The sequence below is a fragment of the Bactrocera neohumeralis genome, chromosome 3 (genome assembly GCF_024586455.1).
Source record: "Bactrocera neohumeralis isolate Rockhampton chromosome 3, APGP_CSIRO_Bneo_wtdbg2-racon-allhic-juicebox.fasta_v2, whole genome shotgun sequence".
Taxonomy (NCBI): domain Eukaryota; kingdom Metazoa; phylum Arthropoda; class Insecta; order Diptera; family Tephritidae; genus Bactrocera; species Bactrocera neohumeralis.
This window is the reverse complement of record NC_065920.1, coordinates 70,079,252-70,103,491: the sequence shown is the minus strand read 5'-3', so window position 1 is coordinate 70,103,491 and position 24,240 is coordinate 70,079,252. Positions and strand designations below refer to the sequence as shown.

Here is a 24,240-nt window from a genome sequence, read left to right as displayed (position 1 = left end):
GTTGCTGCGAACGGCGCCGAATTGACTCTCCACGGTTTCGTGTACACTCTCAGCTATGGCTGCTATATTTTCTTCACTGCGTGCTGGACATAGTCTATTCGGTCGAATATTATCAAATAATGAATGCTGGGTCTCAAGATGAGTGATGGTGCTGCGAATATTAGACTCAGTAGGCCGATTATGTTGACCATAAGTTAAACGAAGCGCGCGAAACACATTATTTACAGAACGTGAAAGTTCGTAATATAATTGAACGATTTTTAAACATTGTTCAAGCGTCATTCCATGATGAAAAGCCAAAAAATACTGAATAAAAATAACATGACAAGTTGATACGACACACGCGTGATCTTTCAAAAAAGGCTATTGAAAAAGTATCTCTACTTGGATCACCCGCTACACTTTTCTAATATACAATTATTAGATATAAGTTCATACTCTTAACACAATAATTTGTTACAAAATACGACTATTCAGTTTTTAGCGAATTAAATTAAAATACTAACTGAAACTGTGCGAAATTTGCAACAATTACCCGAAATGTACAATAAAAAGAGGGATAAGACAAGTGTATTCATTTATCTTCATCTGGCACCACTAATCAGTTATTGTTGATTTATTTAATATCTTTAACAGCTTCTTTATAGCTAATAACGTCAACCTACATATATGTTTGACCACCGTGAGTTCTTGACTTTGAAAAAATATCACAATAATATCAACTTATTCATCTTCATATCATTTGTATGTTAATATTCTAAGAAGTCGACAAAAATGCCAATTGTTCTTTGTGCTACTTTCACATACATATGTAGCTCATAATACTTCTATGCCACAAACTTTAACAAAAACACACTATAACACATATTTATATATTCATATGTACATGTATATTTCTGTATCTTCGTGGCATTGTTCTGACATTCTTGCCTTCAATTTTAAAGCGTCAGCAGCCAATTGCTGTTGTGCCCTTACCAAGCCAAAGTTCAACTATGACGTTGCCAAATTTCTTTGCACTTTCTCTTTGCTCACTTTACTTTGTATTACTTTCTAGTAATTCTTGTCCATTAAATGTCGCACATGAAACTTTTCTCTATTTTACTCTTATCGATTTGTGGCAAGTAACAATGTTTTGAACACAGTGGAAACTTTCATGCAGACGTTGCGTGTTTTTGTAAAGTATATACGTACATACTATAACGGTATACATTTTCAGTATTTGGCATTAGATTTTATCGCGGCTGCTTCATATTTTCATTTATAATTTCTTGTTGAATTCTAACGTGAGTTTCGCCGTGTGTTTCACCATTTTGCTATAAAAACTCGTTAGCCCTTAAGCACATGTGGTTGCAAGAAATCGTGTTTTCATGCCGTAAAATTCTAAGTGGCTTATTTTCAGTGGTATTACTGAAGTTTCATAATATTCACTCAAGTAGTAGGTAATATCAATTTGTAGTAAACAATTTTATTTACTACCCAATCAAAGTATGACAGAAAAATTATACGAATTCACCGTAAGTTTAGGAGAAACTCATTTTCTTTTATAGAACTATAGTGACGATACTTCTCACGAACTTTTTAAAACTAAAAAATATGTATATTTTAGACCAACATTCTAAAAAAAGTTTCAAATTATTGGAAAAAGTACCATCTGATCAAAATTGATCCGGACTGGTTTGATAGAAATAGATTTTTTTTATGTTTGTGCGATATTTGATCTGTAAGTTTAGGAGAATCACATTTTCTACTATATTTCTATAGGGTCGATATTTCTAACGAACTATTAAATATTAATTCCAATAAAAAATTCCTTTAATTGAGTTGCCATTATTGGAAAAAGTACCATCTGATTAAATTTGATTCGGACTGGTTTCGATAAAAATAAATTTTTCTTTTGTCGTTTTTATGTGTTTGACAGCTGTTTCTTTGCGATGAGAAAAGTTTCTCTGGCGAGTTTTTTCCATGGAAGAAATGGAACGAGTTTGTTTGAAATTTTTTTTCCCAATGGAATCATGAATATAGAATCGTTGGTAATGTTACAATAGTGTTTTGGGAAGTCTACTTTATCACGAACACAAGTATTTGAGTGGCTGAAAGCATTTACTGAAAGTCGTGAAGTCATCGAAAACTTGCGTCGTGCGAGCAGTCTTTTCACCTCTGTTAATGACAATAACATCGGATAAATTAAGGAAACAGTGCTTTAAAATCGTCTGGTTGGCATTAAAAATAGAAGAGGAACGAACACGAATTTATGGACTCTACACATTTTGGTTAATGGTTGGTTTTGGGTATGAAGCGTGTCAATGCTACACTCGTACCAAAGTAACTGCATTTTGTGCTAAAGCAATGAAGAGATAGCAAAAAGATGCCTGAGAACGTAGCTGAGGATCTTACATTTATCAAACACATAATTACTGCTGATGAGACCTGGTCTAAACTGCTCAACAATCTAATGAATGGTGCATAAAAAATGAGCCAAAACCAAAAAAAAAAAAAAACAAAAATCGCTGAAGGCCAGCAATAGACTAAGCTTTAACAAGCGTATGGAAAAATTGGATAAAGCGTTGGCATACTTTTGATAATAAAGATATTAAATATGACGTGAAAATATAGTTTTGTTATTATCAGTCCGAGTGAATTTTGATCAGATGGTTTTTTCAAAAACTTCCGTTTAAAAAGTATTTTACTTTTATATATAGTGTAATTGTTTCAGATATTAATTTTTAGTGTAAATGAAGCGCTGAATTTACTAATTTTATTTCATAGGTCAAATGAAAAAAATTTTTTAAAAATTTATTTGAGGCCAGAAATAATACATGTTAATAAAATAAACTAAATGGCACTTGAATCATTTATTAATAAACAATTTTGTATCAAAGGCGATCCAGTGCCACTGTAGACCATAAAACCAGAAATCGGGTGGTGTCTTCCAATGATTTAATGAATGATTCAATATATTATTATATTGATGTATATATACATATATACATATGTATATATTTAAAATTGAGAATTATTAAGAAACATTTTTGATAGCTTTGAACTGAACCTTTTTAAAGTCACGTAGTCATCAAATGCACATTTTAAAATTATCAGAAAAATACTATATAAAAAGTGGTCTGATTACCAATAATTATATATGAAATTAAAAATAAAAGTGTAGTCATAGAGTTACGCAAAGTGAAATTTTACAGAAAAAATGTACGTACTGTACGGCTACAATCGCGTAAGCGGTGTCTATGCCAATGAAGAAGAAGACTATGTATAATAAATTTCTCAAAATTACATATATTTTTTTAATTTGCAAAGATGAAATAAAGTATACTTTAAAGTTGATTTTATTTCGACAAAAGAATTTTACGAACACTGTAAAAAATGTATATTTATTGAACGGTCTCAACGCTCACACTCTCTCATACATATTCCAGCTACTTTCCCACATACGATTGATTTGTCCATATTCCGCGATACATGAAACTTATTAACTATTTACACATCACAACGCAAACATCCACTCCTCTATTCGCTTATTTGTTGTACTAAATCATTTACTCGATTTTCCAGCGACAATACCACTATCATTTCCATTTCACTTTCAATTGGGGATCATGAATAAATAACTGCCTGAAGAAATCAATATTAAATGCGAAACGTGTGTACTTGTACAATATAAAATATAGCAATAAAAACAAAAGTCAAACTGACACTGAAATGTCAGAGGTTCAAGCCGTTTTAACAATGCTTGTGCTCTACTTTGATTGAAGACATTTAAGTAACAAAGTGCGCAACCCTACAACAAAGCAAAAGCAGTAGCAAAATAAAAAAAAAAAACGAATAATAAAGAAATCGAAATCTACAAATAAGTTCACCGGTCATATAAAGTTGTCCGTGCCGTTGCAAAAGACAATCGTACTTACAATATAGTGCACGTGGCACAAACATATAATGTAAGCCCTTGCGATTATCTGTGTGATAAATAGTTTACCAAAGCAGAAGAGAAGTAATCATACAATTCGAATTGGCTGGCAATCAGTGAAGTGTATAATACAAGCCGGTCAAGTAGCGTTGCCCTTGAGGTACTCGCGAGGCTATACCTATCTATAGTGTCTAGGAAATTGTCTTAAAGTCATCAATCAAATTCTGTTACAAGTAATTTTTCGCTTAACCAGTGCTAGAAAATGCGATATCGCAAATATAGAAAATATAGTTGGAACTCTGATGAACCTATCGTACGGCTGTCGAGGTAATTGCAGTTGATTTGATTGCGTTACTATTACTAGGTGACTTTAATAACTGTAATGAGAGTATGTAGTGTACATATTGGTGATAAATAGCATATACTTACTTAGATAATTTTAGATATAATTTGTTTTTAGTTAATTATTTAACATGTTTCTATTATAGCAAGTATTTATTTTTGTTATTTTCTTTATTTTAGTGCATTTGTTTCTATTTTTATTCATACAAGTACAAAATTTAAAAATAAGCTCAATTTATTTTTAGAAATATTATTTTATACCTTAAACCAAACGAATTTCAATTGAACATCCTAACAGTGTCGCAAAACAAAGTTTAAGTTGCGAAAATTTGCTAACTTAACTGAGTGCTGAGTGAGAAGAATTTAAAGATTGTTATATCGTGTAATAACAAATTTATTAATCTATTCAAATTTTCAATTCGACTTCTGATAACACTGATTTATAGTCATTGTGCTACTATATTGTTAGAGGCCGTTTCTTGCTTTTTTTGAGTTGCTAAGTCCGAAAAAATTTATAGTAAAAATTTCCTAACAGGTAGGATTTTTGTGGTTTTGTAGTCCAGGGGTGTGGGTCAAACTACCACTATCTAATAAAATGACAAAAATTGTTCCACATGATGGAAAAGTTTTGAACTCAAATACCTAACTAGGATACCTCAAAGACCACAGAGACCTCTTAGCATATCAGTCGCAAATTTTTCCTTTAGATTTGTTGAGAAGTGTATTTATAACCAGAACGTACACTAGTAGTATACATAGTATATATAAAAATGATCAGCGTGGCGAGCAGAGTCATATACCGAGGGTTTCGATCAGAAATTTTGTAAACTTGCTTTTCTTTCATGCTATAAGAAATGCTCTTACGAATGAAGTTCATTATAACATCGGTGCAACCGAAGTTACCGGTTTTTATTTGTAAACCTCAACACGAATTTTGTTGGTAGCTCCGAGCGGTGATAAAACAGTTTCGTAGAAATTTGTTGGGTACTCACGAAGAATCAATGTATGCGACGGCTCATTTTCGTAGTGCAAAAACCAACCATAATGCTGGCCTCTTCTTACGAATAGCTTCGCAAAAACGACGCATAACACTCAAATGGTATTCCTTATTGGAAGTTTGGTTGGTCGGAAGGAATTCGGAGTGCACCACACCTCGATAATTGAAGAAAACTGTCAACATAACCTTGATTTTTGACCTCCTTTTTTTCGGCTTCGACTCACCTTTGCCACGATATTCCGGCCAATTGATCGTCTGTTTCCGGGTCGTAAGCATGGATCCAACTCCAGTGAATGTTCATGATATCCTGGTAGTCGGAAAGCATTGTTTCACAGAAAATAACGTGACGCTGTTTTTCGAAAAAATTTAATGTCTTTGAAACCAATCATGCTTACACTTTTCTTAGGCCCAAATGATCAAAATTCAAAATAGTTTTCACTGATCCCTCCGTTATTCTAACGATGCTAATAAGATCTCTGACTGTTAATTGTCAATTTTCGAGCACCAATTCCTTTATTTCATTGAATTGATTGAATGAGTTTTCTCGGGATATTTAATTTAAAAATTCTTACTAATTTTTGCCATCACTTTTTTTTGTTTCTGATGTTATTCACTCGCCCTCGATTGATTTTTAGCTATAAATAATTAATTTTATTTTAAGTAAGAACGAACTTGTGTTACGCTCTTCGCAATATCAGTGAAAAATTACCTGAAGAAAAGCCTGTCTACGGTGGGAAATGTACTTTTCTCCTATTCAGTTGTTTCTTTTTTCTTTCGTTGCATCCTTAGTTTGTCACACTGTGCATACCAACATGTTAACAAAAACACCTGATTGTATGCCGTTCAAACATAGCATATAGTTTTCATATAATGCACTTTCCCATTGAATATGCCACAGTCATTCATGCGGCATGCCATATGTATGCCGCACGCGCCATATGCGTACATACGTGTAGGCGTATACAAGTATGTGTATGTAAATTGTGTGTTTGAAGAAAAGCAAAATAGGTCAAATAAGAAAAACTATTTCAATATACCCGTCTAAAACAAAATGCAACTAAACAGAAATGTAGGAAATGCAGCATGACAGCGGAAAGCAAACATGTGCGTAATCATGGAAAACTGCGGGAAAAAGCTTTAGTCTAAATAATCAGATCGCCATGAAAGTGATATGAAACAACTGTGTTTTCAAGAAACGCTAAGTTATGAATAGCTCGGCAGGAAGTAATCTTTTTAGCGATATGAATGTGTATGTGTGCGTGTGTGATATGTATATTGGAACATGTAACAAATGAGGTGGCTTTGCAGTTATTGTACTTGTACCTAACCTAAAAAATGAGGAAATAAATTGCATTTCCTTAGATGAATTTTTTATCGTAAATACACGCTAATATATATACATATCATAATATAATATGAAGAATGATAGAATTATAGAAAATCCATTCAGTTCCCATTTTGTTTATATTCTCAACTGTGCTCTCCTTGTGTATATTCATGTTGATTCATGCAAACTTATGACAATTTATTTTGACTACCGTTCTTTACATTGCGAGTTCCTCTCTTCATATAGTCAAAAGTTAATAATATAATTGAAATATTAGGTTGAAGATATTTTCCAAACTAATAGTTTTCATTCGCTCAGAGCGATATTTCAAAATTATTGAAATATTGATAAAACAAGAAAAAACGTTTCAAATTTCAGATCTTCTTCTTCTTTCCATGCCACTGCACCATATAGCAGGACCGGAATAATAAGTGACTTATAGAGTTTGGTCTTTGTTTGCCAAAGAGGACTTTTCTTCTCAATTACCTACTCAGTCCGAAGTAGCACCTGTTAGCAAGTGTTATTCTACATTGGGTTTCTAGGCTGACATTGTTGGTGTTAATACTGGTTCCAAGCTAGAATTCAGATCATTATTTTAAAAACACAGGGGTTAGTTCGCTTATAAGAGGTATGTTCATAAATAACGGGAGTTGGAAAATTTAGAATTTCGCTGGTTTGGAGAGTCCAATTGTCAATAATATTTTTATTTTGTTGATCTGTTGGTTGCCTTTTATACTATATTTCGGGATTCGAAAACAAAAATAAATTTTAATCAATTTATTGTTTTTCAAAATATTCTCCATTAAATTCTATACACTTTTGCATGTGTTTTAATCAATTTTCGAAGCACTTTTGCCCCTCTGCTTGGAGTATGCAAACAAATGGTTGTATACCACTCAAAATTTACTGCTCTGTGTTGTTCCAGTAGTATGGTTGTGAGATGTAAAGCTTTTCCAGAAAAAAAACAGCTCAATTTCCTGTGCAAACAACTTCTGTTAGATTCGGCTCATCTTGAAACACCCATACAGCCGATTGCTGTTAACTTTCGGACTCAACGCGTAAATTCACGATTCATGACCTGTCATGATGTCATAGACATGTTTCGAAGCACCGCTATCGTATATTGTTAACAATTCTCTCGACCAATCGACACGAGCCTTGAAAAATTGTGAGTGATTAACAAATTATGTGGGATCCAACGTGAACAATTTTTTTACAGTCAAATGTTCATGCAATGTTGAATGTTTATGCCCATAGTTGTCTCTATCTCACGATAGGTCACATGAGGTTCTGGCAGTATTAGTTTGAAAACAGCACTAACAATTACCGAAACAACAACTGATTTTAGACGACTTTCACGAAATCCATCTTAGAGTGATTTGCAACCCTGATTGAATTCACCATACCAACGCTAAACATTGGTCTTTGATGACGTTTCGTTTGTCAAAAATTGAATGAAAAATGTCAAACTTTACGATAAAATTATGAGCTTCCTGATTGCTATACTAGTATTGCCAAATCCCGAAATATGAAACCTACGTATACATTAGAGGGGGTTGATTGGCCAAAAACAGTACTGTAACGATGATCAACCTTCATATTCGGCAGATATGGCTCCTGTGACTTTTTCCTATTTCCAAAAATAAAGAGAACCTTAATAAAGGACCGTCAATTTACAAGATAGATGAAAATCGTTGAAAGAGCTAACGGCTATCCAATAAATCGAGTTTAAGAAATCTTTCGACGATTGAAAGAATGAATCAATCATTTCTTTCTTTTTTCAAAAGCGAAAATTTCCGTTATTTTTTAAAATACCACGTATGAGGCAGCTAAACGGAAATGACTAAATCGACTCAGTTCGTCACCGCTGATCAATTATATACGATATAAGTATGTATCTTTGCAGGGTTTCCGATTTTTCGACAAAATCATATCCCCGAGTACTTCTCAAAGATATCGACGTTCGTTTTGAGTTAAATATGTATGTCTGTGTACTTATGGTTTCGAAGCACGTACATACATAATTACATGCATACATTTATATGTATATACATGTGTACATATATGTATATGTGTATACATTTGTATGTATATTTTTTGCCGATTTGATGACGTTCCTCAGAAAGATATCACTTGGTCATCGCGCGGAATTTGCATGAACAAAAAATAAAGCGCGCACCCATTTCAAATATTTTAAATTTATTACATTAATAAATCAATTTTACTTTTGACGAATGCAAAAATGCGAACATACACGTACTTCAACGAAAAAATGTGCTTTCGGGCAGTTTGTCTCTATGCGCGTATTTTTCGTGTGCCCATGCATGTCTATAAACAGGAATGAGGCGTCGCCACAATGAAGCTTTGACTTCAGCCATAAAGTTACTCACACACTCGTAAGCAGAGTGGAGCTTCAATGAAAGCGTGCAAAACGTGAATTTAATGTGAGAAATGAAAAAGGAATTAAAACTAACGAAAAAGGATTTAAGTCGTTTGGCATTAATACGATTATGTAGTGAGTACGGCTTCTATTTTTATATTTGTTATGTAAGATATAAAGCTACCTTATGTGAGAATACATAAATATACATACCTATATGTATATGTACAAATAGACTCATACATTTTTTATGTACATATACTTGTGGAGGCAACGAGTTGCCGCCTTGTGCGAGTATCGCGAAGTGCAAGAAAGCACAACATAATCATTTATCGCTGATTTTTATTTTTCTTGTGTTATTTTATCTTATTTTTTTGAGTAAAGTAAAAGGCAGCTTCAGTTCGTCGGCTCGCCTGCATTGCTGCAACATTAGTCATGAGTCATAAACCACTACATATAAAATATAATGGAAACCAGTTTTCCGTTCATGCAACCAGTTGATTGCAGCATGAAAATTGTGGGCGGTTCTCATGGGATGACTGCTTAAGCAATTTAAGAAAAATACATTAAATAAAAATATTACATCAGTATTACATACAGTATTTATGATATCGTAAGCTTATTTAATTTAAGCATTCACTCATCTTCGATGTATGAGAGTAAGTATAATGCATTTTGTAAGTTTTCGAATTTATATTTTATAATTAAAATGCTTGCTGAAGGCAGTTTAATAGTAGTAGGTCAGCTCTTTTTACATTCACCTTTCTCCACCCAGCAAAGTTATATTTCACTACTAATAAAATACTGACATTTTTATTTGCTAATAGTCTTAATAGCGCCGCTAAAATCATTAAAGTCCGTATAATTATACTAATGCAGAGTTTTATAGCTTAACACCACTTCCATTACTTGGCCAAACATTCCAATCATTTAACTTGGTGAGAATAGCGAAATTCAGATATAGTATGCGCTATATGCATACAGTGCTGGTCACATAAAAAGGAAACAAACTGTTTTTAGCAAAAAGAGTCATAAAAAATATTTATCTTGATATTGATGGTTCAGTTTGAGTATGATAGCTATATGTTAGAGTGAACCGGTATGAACAATTTATTCGGAGATTGTAGCGTTGATTTGGACAATAATCCATACCAAATTTCGGGAAAATAATTTGATAATTTGTCAAAAAAAAAGTGTTTGTTACAAGGAGTGATTGTGCAAAGTATGTACATATATGCCTTATATAGAGAAAAGAGTTGACAAAATTGAGTCATTCCGTGATTTCAATGATTCGACACATAGCGCCCAACGTTCTGCAAAAAACCTTTTTTGAGCCAATGAATGCGGAAACAGCCGTATATATGGGGGAAAGAGCACGAGAATCGGTCAGCGGATCAGTGGTAGACAGTAATTATCTCAGATTTACACAAGTTTAATATCTTAGGATCTGATGGTATCCACCATGTATGGAGAAGCTCAGGCGAACGGTTCAGTGGAGAATGCCTACAAACAACAGTACGCCAGCCAGTAAGCAGGATGGTCTGGAGCTGTTTTTCTTATAATGAATTAATTGAAGGAAAAGTCAATGGTGAGGCGTATACGAAATTTCTGGAAGAAAATTTGATACCATGCATCGAAGAAATGTATCAAGCTCAAAACGACATAATTTTTTTCTGCAGATTCGCAATTTTATGGTTGTAAGAGGTATAAATCAGTTAGCGTGGCCTGGGAATAGCCCCGATTTAAACCCGATCGAAAACCGGTGTGCGCTTATGAAGAAACGGGTATCTGCACAGAAGCCAAAGAACAAAAACGAACTGGATTCCGTCCGTTTGAAGACGTAGTGTGAAGACATTGAGGTCGGATTATTGCAAAAGCTTTTATCGTCAATGCCAGGTAGCATTAAGGCGGTGATTAAGACAAAAGGAAGCGCAACAAAGTATTGATTGAGATATTTCCCAATAAACAGAGTAAATGTATGAACAAAAACAAATTTTGTGATCAATAGTGTATCTTGGAACCAGTATTAACAGCAACAACAATGCCAGTCTCAAAATCCAACGCAGAATAACACTTGCCAACAGGTGCTATTTCGGGCTGAGTAGCCAATTGAGAAGTAAAGTCCCCTCTTGACGAGCAAAGACCAAACTCTATAAGTCACACATTATTCCCGACGATGACAACATCTGATGAGTCTACGTTACGAGTTTTCGAGAGAAAGATCCCGCGGGAGATTTATGGTCCTTTGCGCATTGGCCACGGCGAAAAGCATTCGATGAAACGATGATCCAATTCTGAAGGTATTCGACGCAGTACCCTCGAGGGAAGCAGTGAAAGAGCAGGACCTCCACTCCGTTGGAAAGACCAGCTGGAGAAATATCTGGCTTCGCTTTGAATCTCCAATTGGCGTCAAGTAACGAAAAGGAAGAAGGACTAGCGCGCTGTTGTAAACTATAACCGCGTTAACGGTGTCTACGCCAATAAGAAGAAGATGATGAATTATATTTTGGACTGGAGCGTTCCGGTTTGGTTTTTAGTTTTGTTTTAAAAATTGCATTACACTTAAGATTAATTTTGTACAAAAACGATTTACTAGTTGTCAATTTCCCGTTATGGTAGGCATTTAATGCAACGCCCGAAACAACTTCTTCAACATTATTATAAAATATTCTATGAAACCCGTTTCAATTAAATTACCACAACTGTACTGTACTTATGTATATGTAAGAAAGCAGAGTCTTTGTGACCTCGAACACTTTTTCGCCACTACCTTTTTGTCCATTCGCCATTTAGCGGCTAAATGCTATCTAAAGTGTGAAAAACGCCATTCACTAAAGAAAAATAAGAAATCTCACCAAACTTCTGCCGGTCACTTTGCGAATGAGACCAATATGGGTGCGTCTTTTGCATGCGCGTTAAACGTAAAAATGGCGTGAAATTCGTTAAAAGCCCTAAGGTGGTAAGCCTGTTAATCAGTGGGCTTTTACCGACTACCTAACCACCTCCGTATTCCTGGACTACTGTCGATTGCTCTACATAAATTTTTACTTTCTTTTTTCACTGATCTTTTAACGCTTATTCGCTTTTATATGTATTTGTTAGTACGCTCATACCCTCGTTGCATTCTTTCGTCTCCGTCATTTCGAGGCGTGACTATATAGAAAGCCATCAGTTAATAAATATTGTTGAAAGTGCAAATTAGGACACTGGGCGCGTAACGCTTTACAAAGCTGACGTTCTTGTATAATTGTAAGATGAGACTGAAAGGCACTTGGCGCTACGTAATGTATACTTTGTGGAGGCAAACATTTAATGTTGGTTTTTAATTTTGCTCATAGATAGTTGTCAGTAGTTGTATATGCCATGAGAATAGTGAAAAAGGTGCGTCCTGTGGGCAATGTAATTATGTATATGTATATGCATATATGTATGTTATATAATGTATGCTTATATAATTATTTCTAGCCGTTAATTTATGTAGAAGAGTAGGTTAAGGATGCCTTAGAGTCCAGTAGCAGCTCATGCGAAGCGTGGTAATATGATGTCTTTTGCACACATGTTTAGTGAGGTAATCACTTGCTGGAGAAGAATGCCTTGCTTGTACCGTAATGTGACGTAATTTATTGTAGGTTTAATTAGTTCTTAGTACCATGACATATACTAGCTGCAGGTTTGTAATTTTTATGCAAAAGTACGCTAGGTAGGCCAATAATAAGCCTGTAAAAACAGTGTTTTGTATGGCTTCTTTAATTTTCTAACTTTTGGCTGAGAAGTTGTAGATCTTGAAGTATTTTGCTCTAATGATAACGATCGCTCCTCAATTAAAGAGCATATTTATCAATCTCTAGTTCCAGATTCAGGTAAACGACTCCATTCTCAAAGTCATCTCTCCACTGTGTTACGGCGACACATCCAGCATTGCATATTCGTGTCAGCCTTAATATTCTAAAACACAGCACATTTAATTTTATTATATTTTTTCAAAAGCAAGTAGGCTTCTTCCTTCTAAAAATAAGTCAACTATATCAACATACGTATATACGTATATACATACATACATATATACCATACGTATTATATACTCTCTTTATTGCAAAAACATACATATATGTAAACTAGGCGTGCGTTAATAATCCATTAAGCTGATTATCATCGTCATCCAACACTCTATTTTCACATGGAAATTGTTGCCTTTGAATGTCCTTAGAGAGTTTGTTGAACTTAAATGAGGTCAGTTGAAACTATGTAGGGGCATTTAAAACCGAAATTTGAAAATTCGTTTGGAAATAGTAGAATAGTTTCGTTAGTTTGTTAGAAAATTACCTGTTTAGTGCGTAAAAATATCTCGAATATTTTTTGGTATTTTAAAAATGAAACTCTTAAATTAAAAATTTGGTTCATATAACTTAAAATAATACAAAAAAATACTACATAATGAAGAATACATATTAAAAACTGCCTACATTTCGACGCATTTATAAAAAAATACTGAAGCGAGTATACATTTTGACAAAAAAGTACCCGGAAATTGTAAATTGTTCTTCAATGTAATCCCCACCAGATGCAATACACTTACGCCAACGATTTTTCCAGTCCTCGAAACACTTTTCATAATTGAGGACAGTCCTAATAACTTTGCAAAATAGTTTTTTTTATATATCGTTTGCCCGGGGAATTTAATTACATTTTATGGGTGCTTTTTTGCCACAATATACATACATACATATATTATGGTATGGTAAACTGGCTCAAAATGAATCTATTGTACATTTCGAAGGCGATGCAAATTGTACATAAGGCGTACGACCTGTTGGTCATTACTTTCAAAATCACGAAATTTATATATTAACTATTATACATATTCTTTATTTTAAGAGCTCACTTAAAACGTTTAATTTTTCTCGATAAAATTATTGTCTCAATGTTCCATTACACCCTGTAACAATTTACATTCTTTAAATAATAAAAGAACAGTGAAAAATGACACCTTGTTATGAATCAGCTGTTCGATTGTTTTCATTCATGTGCAGAAAAAGCAGAAAACCTAAATATATTGAAAATTTGATTATTAAGATTATTGATTCAAACGATTATAGCAGCCTACCACAAAAATTCAATCACATGAGTTTCTGAATGATGTTTGCATTCTTCCTTCTTTTTAACTTCTTTTTACATACCATGTACTTTCACCATATTTGACCACGAGATTATTACAAAGGTACTGATTAATGCGAAAATTCTTCTTAAACTGTAATTTACCAACATAAAGAAAATATGTTTCGCATTTGATACTTTTTCTTTTACCTCTGCCTCGGAGTAAGCGTTCACAACATCTTCTTTGTATCCTTTCATTCTGGATAGTAAATCTCTTTCACCAAATAACATGCCGTCAGATGATGGTCAGGATGCATTCACCAACTCATTTGCAATTTTCATTATTGAGTATAGTCAAATTGACCGATTCATTTAGTACTACAAAAAATTGTTTAGAAACGATAAATAAAAATACGCGGGACAGCTGTCACTTGTACGTTTTGAGCATGGATGCTTTGTGAGGCTAGAATGTGTTATACTTTTTTCAAGATAAAAAGCATGGAAAAGATTAATCGAACCTGAAAAATGTGAAGAAAAGAACACGCAAATTTGACAGCACGAACATATCTCGGAATAAATTCAATAGTTTTGTAACAAACGAAAACGCTATTATTGTGAAAGTATATATGTATGTATATTTTCAGTAAAATTTTTGAAGAAAAAATTAAATATTTTCTCATTCTTCTTTTTTTTATGCGGAAGCGATTCCGATTTTCTCCGTGGATGAAACCTAAAAAAACTCTTTTAGAAGATATTGTTCATACAATGTCCTGCGGTCGAAAAAATCAAAAAATAGCATGATGGCGGCATTTTAAAAAATAAAGACGTTGACGTGGCGACTTTCGCGTCGCGCCTTTGATCAGATAGAATCATTATATGAAAAGAAAAATATACAAAACATGCAGAAAATGTTGAATAGTAATCAAAAGACTTGTCACCGAGTAAACACTGCAGCAAATTTTGAGAAAAAACTTGTACAAATATAAACTGATCGAGCTGATTGAACTGAGCGGCTCCACTTTCGAAGTCAATAGCTCAAAAACTATGTGAGGTATTGATTTGAATGTCTAGTTTGTTATTTTTTAAGTATAATTTATGGAATCGATTTTTTTTTAATTTCGCACAAGGTTCGATTTCAAGTAAGGTCAACATTGCTCAACCAAAAAAAAACCTGAAAGTGAAATTCAACAAATCTTTCCAAAATGTTTCTAATGCCATGAGGGGTCTCGTTTTTATAGCTTCGCAAATATCTCTACATGCATATTTGCAATTAAATCAGCACTTTTCATTCAGCATCGCTTTTACAGCTTATAATTTATATGGTGTGACTTTTCAAACACACAATATAGCATAAGCCCAACAATTTTTCAAATATTCATACTTTGTTGCTGTGATGTGCATATTTTATGACTGCAATAAACCGTTTGAACATCTACATACATACACACTCGCATAGCCATTCAAATTTTATAACTTGATTACTCTGATTAACTGCAATCGTCATATTTTTGGAAGCTTTGATGAAAAAACGAACAAACTCACATACACAAACTAATTAAACGGCGAATGAAAGTGCTGTTAATTTAATAGTGCATAATCATGTATGTATGTATGTGTATTTCATATCGAAAATGGTATGTATATATGTATGTGCATTTACGATGTGTGTTTTATAACGTAATAAATTATCAATTGCAGAGAGAGAAGAAAATTTTTAAACACTAATGAACAATAATGAAAACGCATATACGGAGGAAATGTGGGTATAATAACGCTGATAATAGAACCTCCTCCTTTTGCTTTCATATCAATACCGAAGTGTGACTAATTTTCTTAATTATTGTGTTGAAAATCTGCTTAGTTTCATCGCAAGTATTAAGTGAAAGTATTGTTAAAAACTTTTATATAAGTACATATGTATATTTGTATTCATTTGCAATGAGCCTTATTAAATTTCATTTTTGGCTATATTACAGCAAAGCTTTGCCAGCAGACAGCGTGTCTGCGAGCGCATTTCACCTACAACAACCCACCCACGTTTTGCCAAACCTGTTTGTTTGTGCGATTTTCAGTACAAAAGTATTATGTGCATGTTTAATTTATAAATAATTTTCACACTTACATACATACATACATATATTAATACATATGACTACGTAAGCTGTCGTCATAGTCGAGTAGATTTTCTTTAGTCTTACATAAATATAATATGACTGTATGTGTATTAGTATATTTTATTGAGTTTGAAAAGTGGGTGCTAAGGTGTTGAAGATTTTGTTTTAAATATATAATTTATTGACAAAGTGAAATGAAAACCCGTTTATTTGCATTATGATGGAAATATATTGTTTTAAAAAGTACATTGTGACAAAAAAGGACCCGGAAATTGTAAATAAAACGCAAAATATTTAATTATTCATTAATATTTAATTTTGTCGCCTTCAAAGTAATCCCACCAGATCATACTTATGGCAACGATTTTTCCAGTCCTCGAAACACTTTTGGGAACAAGGTGAATAGGGTGGTTGAACGATAGTATTCATTGCGTTTTTGGTTTTAAATTCGGTCACAATCGTGGTTCGATGCGATGGTGCATTATCATCCTGTAAATGAATTGTTCTTCCATATTTCCTGCTGTTTTCGACGGATATTTTCTCACAAACACCTCAATACGACCAAATAGAACTCCTTATTGACTGTCTGTCCCTTCGGAACAAATCCATGGTGCACCAAACATCGAATGTCGAAAAAACCCATGAACATCATCTAGACATCGGCTTTGTCGTGATTTTTTGGGTTCGGCTCGTTTCTTCCCTCCATTCCGATGATTGTTGACTTGCATGTCAAACTCATGAACCCATATCCCATCGCCAGTTATAAAGCTCTCCATGAATGTGGGATCGAATTTGAACGATCAAGCATTTCCAAAGAGACCGGTACTCTTTTTGAAAAAAATTTAGCTCTATCGGGACGAGTCGAGAAAGAACGCGTTTCATACCCAAATATCCACTAAAATCATTCGAACGGTCATCGGTTGAAGAGGTCGAAGTTTGCTCCGAACGAGGCATGTCTCCAATGATCTCTTGATCGTCTTTGAACACCTTGTACCACTCGTGGGCTTCTGTTTTTGGTAAAACTGAATCACCGTAAGCCTTTTCCAAGTACACGAAATTTGGTTAGAAATTAAAAACTTGAGACAAATTCTTTGTTCGATATTTTTATCCAATGTAAAAATCGCAACGCACTACTGAGGAAAAGCGATGTTACGTTATTTTGTATTTTAACTGATGATATATATGTAGTCCTTTTTGAAGACATAGAAATAGATCTCCTGCATCTGATCTTATAAGTCGACAAAGCGTCTTGAGACCAATACAAATATACTTAGCCATTAAATTTTTATTTCCACCAACTCAGGGGGATATGTAAAAGTGGGTGCTAGCTTGTTCACCCAAAGGCGGGACTATTAAGAAGGCACTGTTAATACAACTGGCATCCAGGCATACAGTAAGATTTTCAATCTTATAGCATGGACATTGACAGAGCAACGACTTGCTATCACCCCCACGACTAGAAAGAGACTAAACTTAATGAGAACAAAGAGCTCACGGGATCTCTTGCGATCAACCGTAGGCATTAGAGTCTTGCGACAGCGCTATTCGGTAGTAGAACGCGTGAAGTGAGCGGAGCACTGACATGTTTCCATTCTATTAACAGCAGCTCCTTTCCAGATCGTCAACTTTGCGATTCCGCTGTGACCTGCCATCCTTACTAGTCTTATCACAAAGTGAATCGATGCAATTGGTAATGAGGTTAGGCATTCCTTAGACAACCTTGAACGCACGATTAGTGAGATCAATGATAGCAACCCCTGCTATCGGAGTGGATTGTTACTACTCTGAAGGATTCTGCACTCGGGAGCAGTAAATCTACAGCTGCCATTATGACAGCAACCTCGCTTTGAGAAACACAAAAACAGGCCGTAAGTCTGATACTGCAGTTAATAGAGTTCCTGATAATATACTCCTCTATCAACCTTGCGGGAAAACTTTAACGCATCCGTAAAGTAGCTCAAAGAAAATGCTCCTTCAGCGGCATCTATCTCTACTCACCCCTCCCTCGCAGGTACGTGAGCAGAAAAAGTGCCACCATAGTTTGGTTTGGCGACTCCATGTTCCGAAAGATCCGGTACGAAGTCAAGGCGTGTAAGGATTTCCGAATGTTCAGACTCATATTCATTTAGCAACCCCGATTCTCTGAGTCAGATAGCAAGTTTAGTGGCCATACAACTTCCGGCTATATCTATGGGCGCTATATGCGAAATGCATTGAGTGCCATGGTTGGAGAGAACATTAGTGCACCCCATTTGCGGTTGAGCATCGATCATTCAATGCTCTCGAGCAAGAATGGTTGTTATAGCGGCAGAAAACATTACTGAAGTAATTTCGAGGCATGGCACCGAGTTTACAGTCCTTGGTCGGATAAAAATACGGATCTGTTCCGGTTAAGTGCAAGAGTGGTCTTTCTTTACTGTGAATCTGTACTCAAACTTCCAAATAGATACGTGCAATACTCTCCCAGCACCATCACACAATCTGAAACATACAGTTACGAAAACTTGAGTCGCATTGAAGCCAAGCCAATACCTTGTATTTAAGACAATTTAATTTCTAAATATAAAAGTTAAAAATTATATTAATTTTATCAATAAAGAAATTTCCGCAAAGAGCTGTATACGAACCGAATTTATAAATATTGTATCCAACTTATTAAAAGTAATTTGTTGTTAATATATTCTACACGATTTCAAGTGTACGCCGCTAATAAACACACATATGGTTGATAAAATAATTTAACAGAGATGCTAGATAAAGTGAACATAAGAGAAGTACATACATACATATATGTACATTCCTTATGCATACATACATATACATCAATAACATAAACTGTATGACAACAATTAACACAGTTTTTTAAGCAGAGAAAATTGCACACACTACACTGTGCTAAAATTACTGAAATTATGCCGGTTTTGCAATGTTCCTTTGCTGTTGTACAAATAAACATATAATAAAGAATTATTATTTTTAAAACCGGTTGCTTATAATAACAGTAAATAACACAAGTAACGAAACTTATTTCTCTTGTTTTTTTTTCATATTTTCTAGAATGGAAGTTCAGACGGTGAATAATCACCTAAACAATTCCCTCATATCACCGCCAGCCTTGTCACAATCACAGCAAGCGCAACTGAATAACAGTATCATCACACTTAGTCGCAGTAACAGTCCGGCCAGTTCGAATTCAGAGATTGAAAAAGAATTGCAAGATTTGGATTTAAATAGTTCGCTGAATAGTGGCAGTGTCAGTTTGGGTGCCGATCTCAATTGTAAATCGAATGGTTCGTTAAGCGGTGCCTCCACTACCAGCTCGACCACGGGCCTTACCACGTCAGTGACCACCGCCGCCGCTGCAACAGGTATAAAAACAACTTCTTCTACCGAAGCTTTAATCAATGGCAATGGTGCTGACGCTACAAATACAACAATTAACACCTTAGCAGTATCACAGGTGAAGAAGCGTATTTCTAGCAGCCGTACGCCAACACGCAAAGCGAGACGAATAAAATTCTATCGCAATGGCGATCGTTTCTATCCGGGTATAACCATTCCAGTCTCAAATGAACGTTATAGGCAAGTGAAATCAGCTCTTAATGATTGATTGTAAACTTTTTAATGCAATTCATAAATCATTACAGATCATTCGAGAGCCTTTTTGAAGACTTAACACGTTTATTAGAGGATAACGTAAAAATTCCAGGGGCTGTGCGCACCATTTATACCATGTGTGGCAAAAAGGTCAGTCTATTTTACTCCTTAAACTATTTACATATTAATTTTTATTTTTTAAGATCTCCACTTTGGACGAACTCGAAGATGGCCAAAGTTACATTTGTTCCTGTAATAATGAGAATTTCAAGAAAATCGAATACAACACCTCCTCACAACCGTTGGCCAACTTAACACTCTCCAACAAGACAAACAATCGTTTGTCCAAAGCTTATCGTCCATCTTCACCGCTTAAGAATGGTACGGCCACTTACAATAGCGGCGGTGGCGGCGTAGCTGGAGGTGGCGTAACCGGTAATGGCACAAATGCCACAGCTGGTGCCACTAATGGCAGTCCAGTGCTAAAATTAAGCGAACGCGACCGTGTGGTACATCCCCGTATTGTGACACTGATAAGGAATGGCACCAAGCCACGAACTGTAAGTGAAGCTATTTATTTTGAAATTATTTTAATACCCATGTTCAGGGTAAGCATAAGTTTGCAGCCACGAAATTTGTAACACCCAGAAATAAACGTTGAAGATTTTATAATGACGTAATGGATAAATTTAGCCATGTTCGTCTGACTGTCTGTCTGTATATATGTATATACGAACAAGTCCCATATTTTAACAGATATCGTTCTGAAATTGTGCAATTGTCCTCTTCTCCCCAGAGGCTTGCAAATTGTTGAATGTTATAGCTGCTTTACAAACTGTTCGATCAAAATCAATTTTTTGTATTAAAAACTTTTTATTTGACAAGATATCTTTATGCATGGGTTATTACTCTAAAGCGGCGCTATAATCTCCGATCAAATTATTCAGATCGAACCAATATGCATATAGCTGCCATACAAACTCATAAAGATCTTTTTATACTCTTTTATGCTATAAGAAATGCATCTCCGAAGGCTATTAGAGCTTCAGTGCAACCAAAGTTAACGTTTTTTCTTGTTTTTTTTCATAAAATTTTTATTTACTACATTACACCGTTTTCATCATGTTTGTTTATAGATTATGCGCCTACTGTTAAACAAACGCAACAGTCCGAGCTTTGATCATGTATTAACCGCCATCACGCAAGTAGTACGCCTTGATACAGGTTATGTACGCAAAGTGTTTACGCTCTCTGGTAGTCCGGTTGTACAGTTGGCCGATTTCTTCGGTCCCGATGACATTTTCTTTGCCTATGGCACAGAACGTGTTAATAATCCAGATGATTTCAAACTCGAACCTGACGAACACAAAGCCATACAGGCCATACGAAAGTCACTGCGTACAGCAGGTACGACATATAAGGGTCCCAAACCGAAAATGCCAGTAAAGAGTAAAAATCTGAATAGCGCAAAACATCAGCAAAATCATCAACAAGAACCATGTGATCAAATTGTTGACGAAGATTTGGCCGCGTTAAATGAGAGCGGCATCGATGCAAGCGAACTGCCTGGTGTAATACGTGAACGTTACGCATTGGGTCAGATTATAGGTGATGGCAATTTTGCTGTTGTCTTAAAGATCAAAGATCGGCAGAGCGGTTTGCCATATGCGTTGAAAATCATCGATAAAAGTAAATGTAAAGGCAAGGAGCACTACATCGATGCTGAGGTGCGTGTAATGAAAAAATTACAACATCCACACATTATTTCTTTAATTATGGATGTTGATCAGCAAGCGAATATGTACTTGGTGTTGGAGTATGTAAGCGGTGAGTTAAAAAGTGCAAGGTTTTATTTTAATACAAAATTAATTAATATTTATTCTATATCTCTGCTGTAGGTGGTGACCTTTTTGATGCTATAACACGTGTAACACGCTTCTCTGAGAATCAGTCACGTGTAATGATTAAGCATTTGGCCTCCGCCATGGCCTATTTACATTCCATGAGCATTGTGCATCGTGACATCAAACCCGAGAATCTATTGGTAAGCTCTTGGTGCATACAAAAAGCTTGAAAATGTATTATTAATTTGTTTGTTTAAATAATACAGGTTGAGCTGGATGCCAATGGCTATGTAACTGAACTGAAATTGGCTGATTTTGGTTTGGCCTGTGAGGTGACCGAACCATTGTTTGCTGTATGCGGCACGCCAACTTATGTTGCACCTGAAATCCTAATGGAAACAGGTTACGGTCTGAAGGTACGTACCAAACACGCTTTTTTTCAATATATTTGTGCCATATTTCATTTTTATTTTAAATACAAAAATAAACTTTCTTTTGCAGATCGATGTTTGGGCTGCTGGTATAATACTTTACATCTTGCTTTGCGGCTTTCCACCATTCGTTTCGCCCGATAATCAACAAGAACCGCTATTCGATGCCATTATATCCGGTGTATATGAATTCCCAGAACCTTACTGGTCGGACATTGGTGATGGTGTACGCGATCTCATTGCTAACATGCTGCAATCCGATCCCGAAGTACGTTTCACCAGCGAGGATATATTGGATCACTACTGGACACTGGGTGAATGTAATGATTATAGCAGTTGAATTTACTGCCTAAATGCGTTGGAATAGCGGGTGGGAAAACGTTACAAACAACAAAAACAACAATGTTATGATCACATTTTAGGTCTATAGCTAGTTTAGGAAGCTGCTTGTTTGTCGACGTAAACATATATAAATATATACATACATATAGGATTAGTTTCCGGGGGGCGTAGTTTTAGTATTATGTATTTAATTGCTTATTAAAAATTATAATTAACGAAAATTTATTTATATGCGAGAAAAAAAATTTAAAATGCGACAATGCAAAGATGATACAATGTTAATAACTAAAAGAAGAAAAGAAAAGAGTAAAACGAAATTATTGAAAAAAATTAAAATTATGGTGGCAAATCTTTTAGAAGCGCCATACAGCAATTAACAGCGACTTAACTAAATACATTCATTATACACACCCACACACACACATAAAACAGGAACTTACATACATATATACACACATGCGCATATATGTATGCTTAAGTATTTTATTAAACTATAGTATTCATAATTTTTGCATAATTTATGGGCAAACTTAAAGCAGATTTACGAGGTGGCAAAATTGATTACGCGCTAGAAATAATTAAAGAGGCGCGCTAAGATTATATGAAAATCACCGTCGCCTGCGCATAAGAAAGTCAGTGGAAATATCACTGTAAAAGCAAAATTGTACGAATTCAAAAAGAAACAAAGCGAAACGCTAACGAAAAAAAAACACCAACTTATTCGTGTATATTTTTTATATAAATATTTTGTACGTAAATTTTAATTGGTTTTTATTGTAAGAGACATCAACATTTACTATCTGTCCCAGGCTGATATTTTTCCACAGCTCTATCTATTTTATCCACTTTGTGTATTATTTTCTACTTACATATATTAAAATGTTTACTGTTAGTGCTACTGCGATAAGGGCTAGTTGTATTATATTTTTATGTGTTTTTTGTTGTTATATATTTTAAATTTCATTTTAAATGCAAAAAAATATGTCCCTTAAAATGCTATTTAACTACTGATTAGAGTTTTGTATGCATATATACTTATTAAATATGAATTATTAAATAATAATTTAAAAGATAAGATTGTATTATTTTATACCATATATTTAAAAGTATTTGTTTTTCACAACTTCGTAGCTTATAGCACTGCTGCTTTGAAGATTTGATTAACAATTTTTCGCTAATTATAATAGAAGTGTATAAATTAGTGATTTATTGAAAAAAATTAAAAGAAAAACGCTGCTAGATTTTTAAACATATAAAAACTTATGAACTATTTCCGCAACCCTCCATTCGTTTTTAATAGCACAGCAGTATATGTGCATGTATGTCACCTATTTTATGCCGAAATTTAAAACAAAAGATTTCATTCCTTTTTTTTAACTAACCGCACTTAGCGAATATGTCTGTAAAGTGGTAATAGTTGCTAGGTTCAGTTATCGACTTTCAAGAATTATCGGCATAAGTTCTTGGTTAGTGGTAAAAGAAGGTTGAAAAATCTAGCTAGACATTAATCGATGCTGTTAACAATAATCAATATAATTTAAAATTGTGAACCGTTGTTTTAATACTGTTTAACTACTTTTCTAATAAATTTTTATCCGAAATATTTGTATATCCACAAAATTCAATCGAAACATTTAATATTAAGTAACAGATAATAATTTCATTGGTCACAAATAACATTTTTAGTAATGTCACACAAAAATTACATTTTTTCTTATATCATCATACATATATGAGTGCATATTGTACATGGCTACTTCATACAATTGAGTAGTGCACACATTTTTTTTTATTAGCATTTCAAAAACAAAAAAGAAAACACAGTAGCGAAAAAATAAAATATAAATAGCAACTAA

The 24,240-nt window shown here is 34.4% G+C and overlaps 1 protein-coding gene across 5 annotated transcripts in view; it reads left to right on the top strand.

The window, feature by feature from the left end:
* Positions 1 to 24,069, top strand: part of LOC126753813 (serine/threonine-protein kinase GL21140) — a 74,050-nt gene extending 49,981 nt beyond the window's left edge. For 4 of the 5 annotated variants that reach the window (XM_050465519.1, XM_050465518.1, XM_050465516.1 and 1 more), the window contains exons 3-9: positions 19,228 to 19,752; positions 19,818 to 19,917; positions 19,971 to 20,327; positions 20,904 to 21,594; positions 21,666 to 21,811; positions 21,878 to 22,027; positions 22,113 to 24,069. In XM_050465519.1, coding sequence (XP_050321476.1) covers positions 19,228 to 19,752; positions 19,818 to 19,917; positions 19,971 to 20,327; positions 20,904 to 21,594; positions 21,666 to 21,811; positions 21,878 to 22,027; positions 22,113 to 22,382 — 2,239 coding nt within the window. In that variant the 3' untranslated portion in view covers positions 22,383 to 24,069. Of the gene's footprint in view, positions 1 to 4,137; positions 4,244 to 19,227; positions 19,753 to 19,817; positions 19,918 to 19,970; positions 20,328 to 20,903; positions 21,595 to 21,665; positions 21,812 to 21,877; positions 22,028 to 22,112 lie in introns of those variants that run through there. The other variant, XM_050465514.1, reaches the window with a different exon arrangement.
* Positions 24,070 to 24,240: the final 171 nt, after the last annotated feature.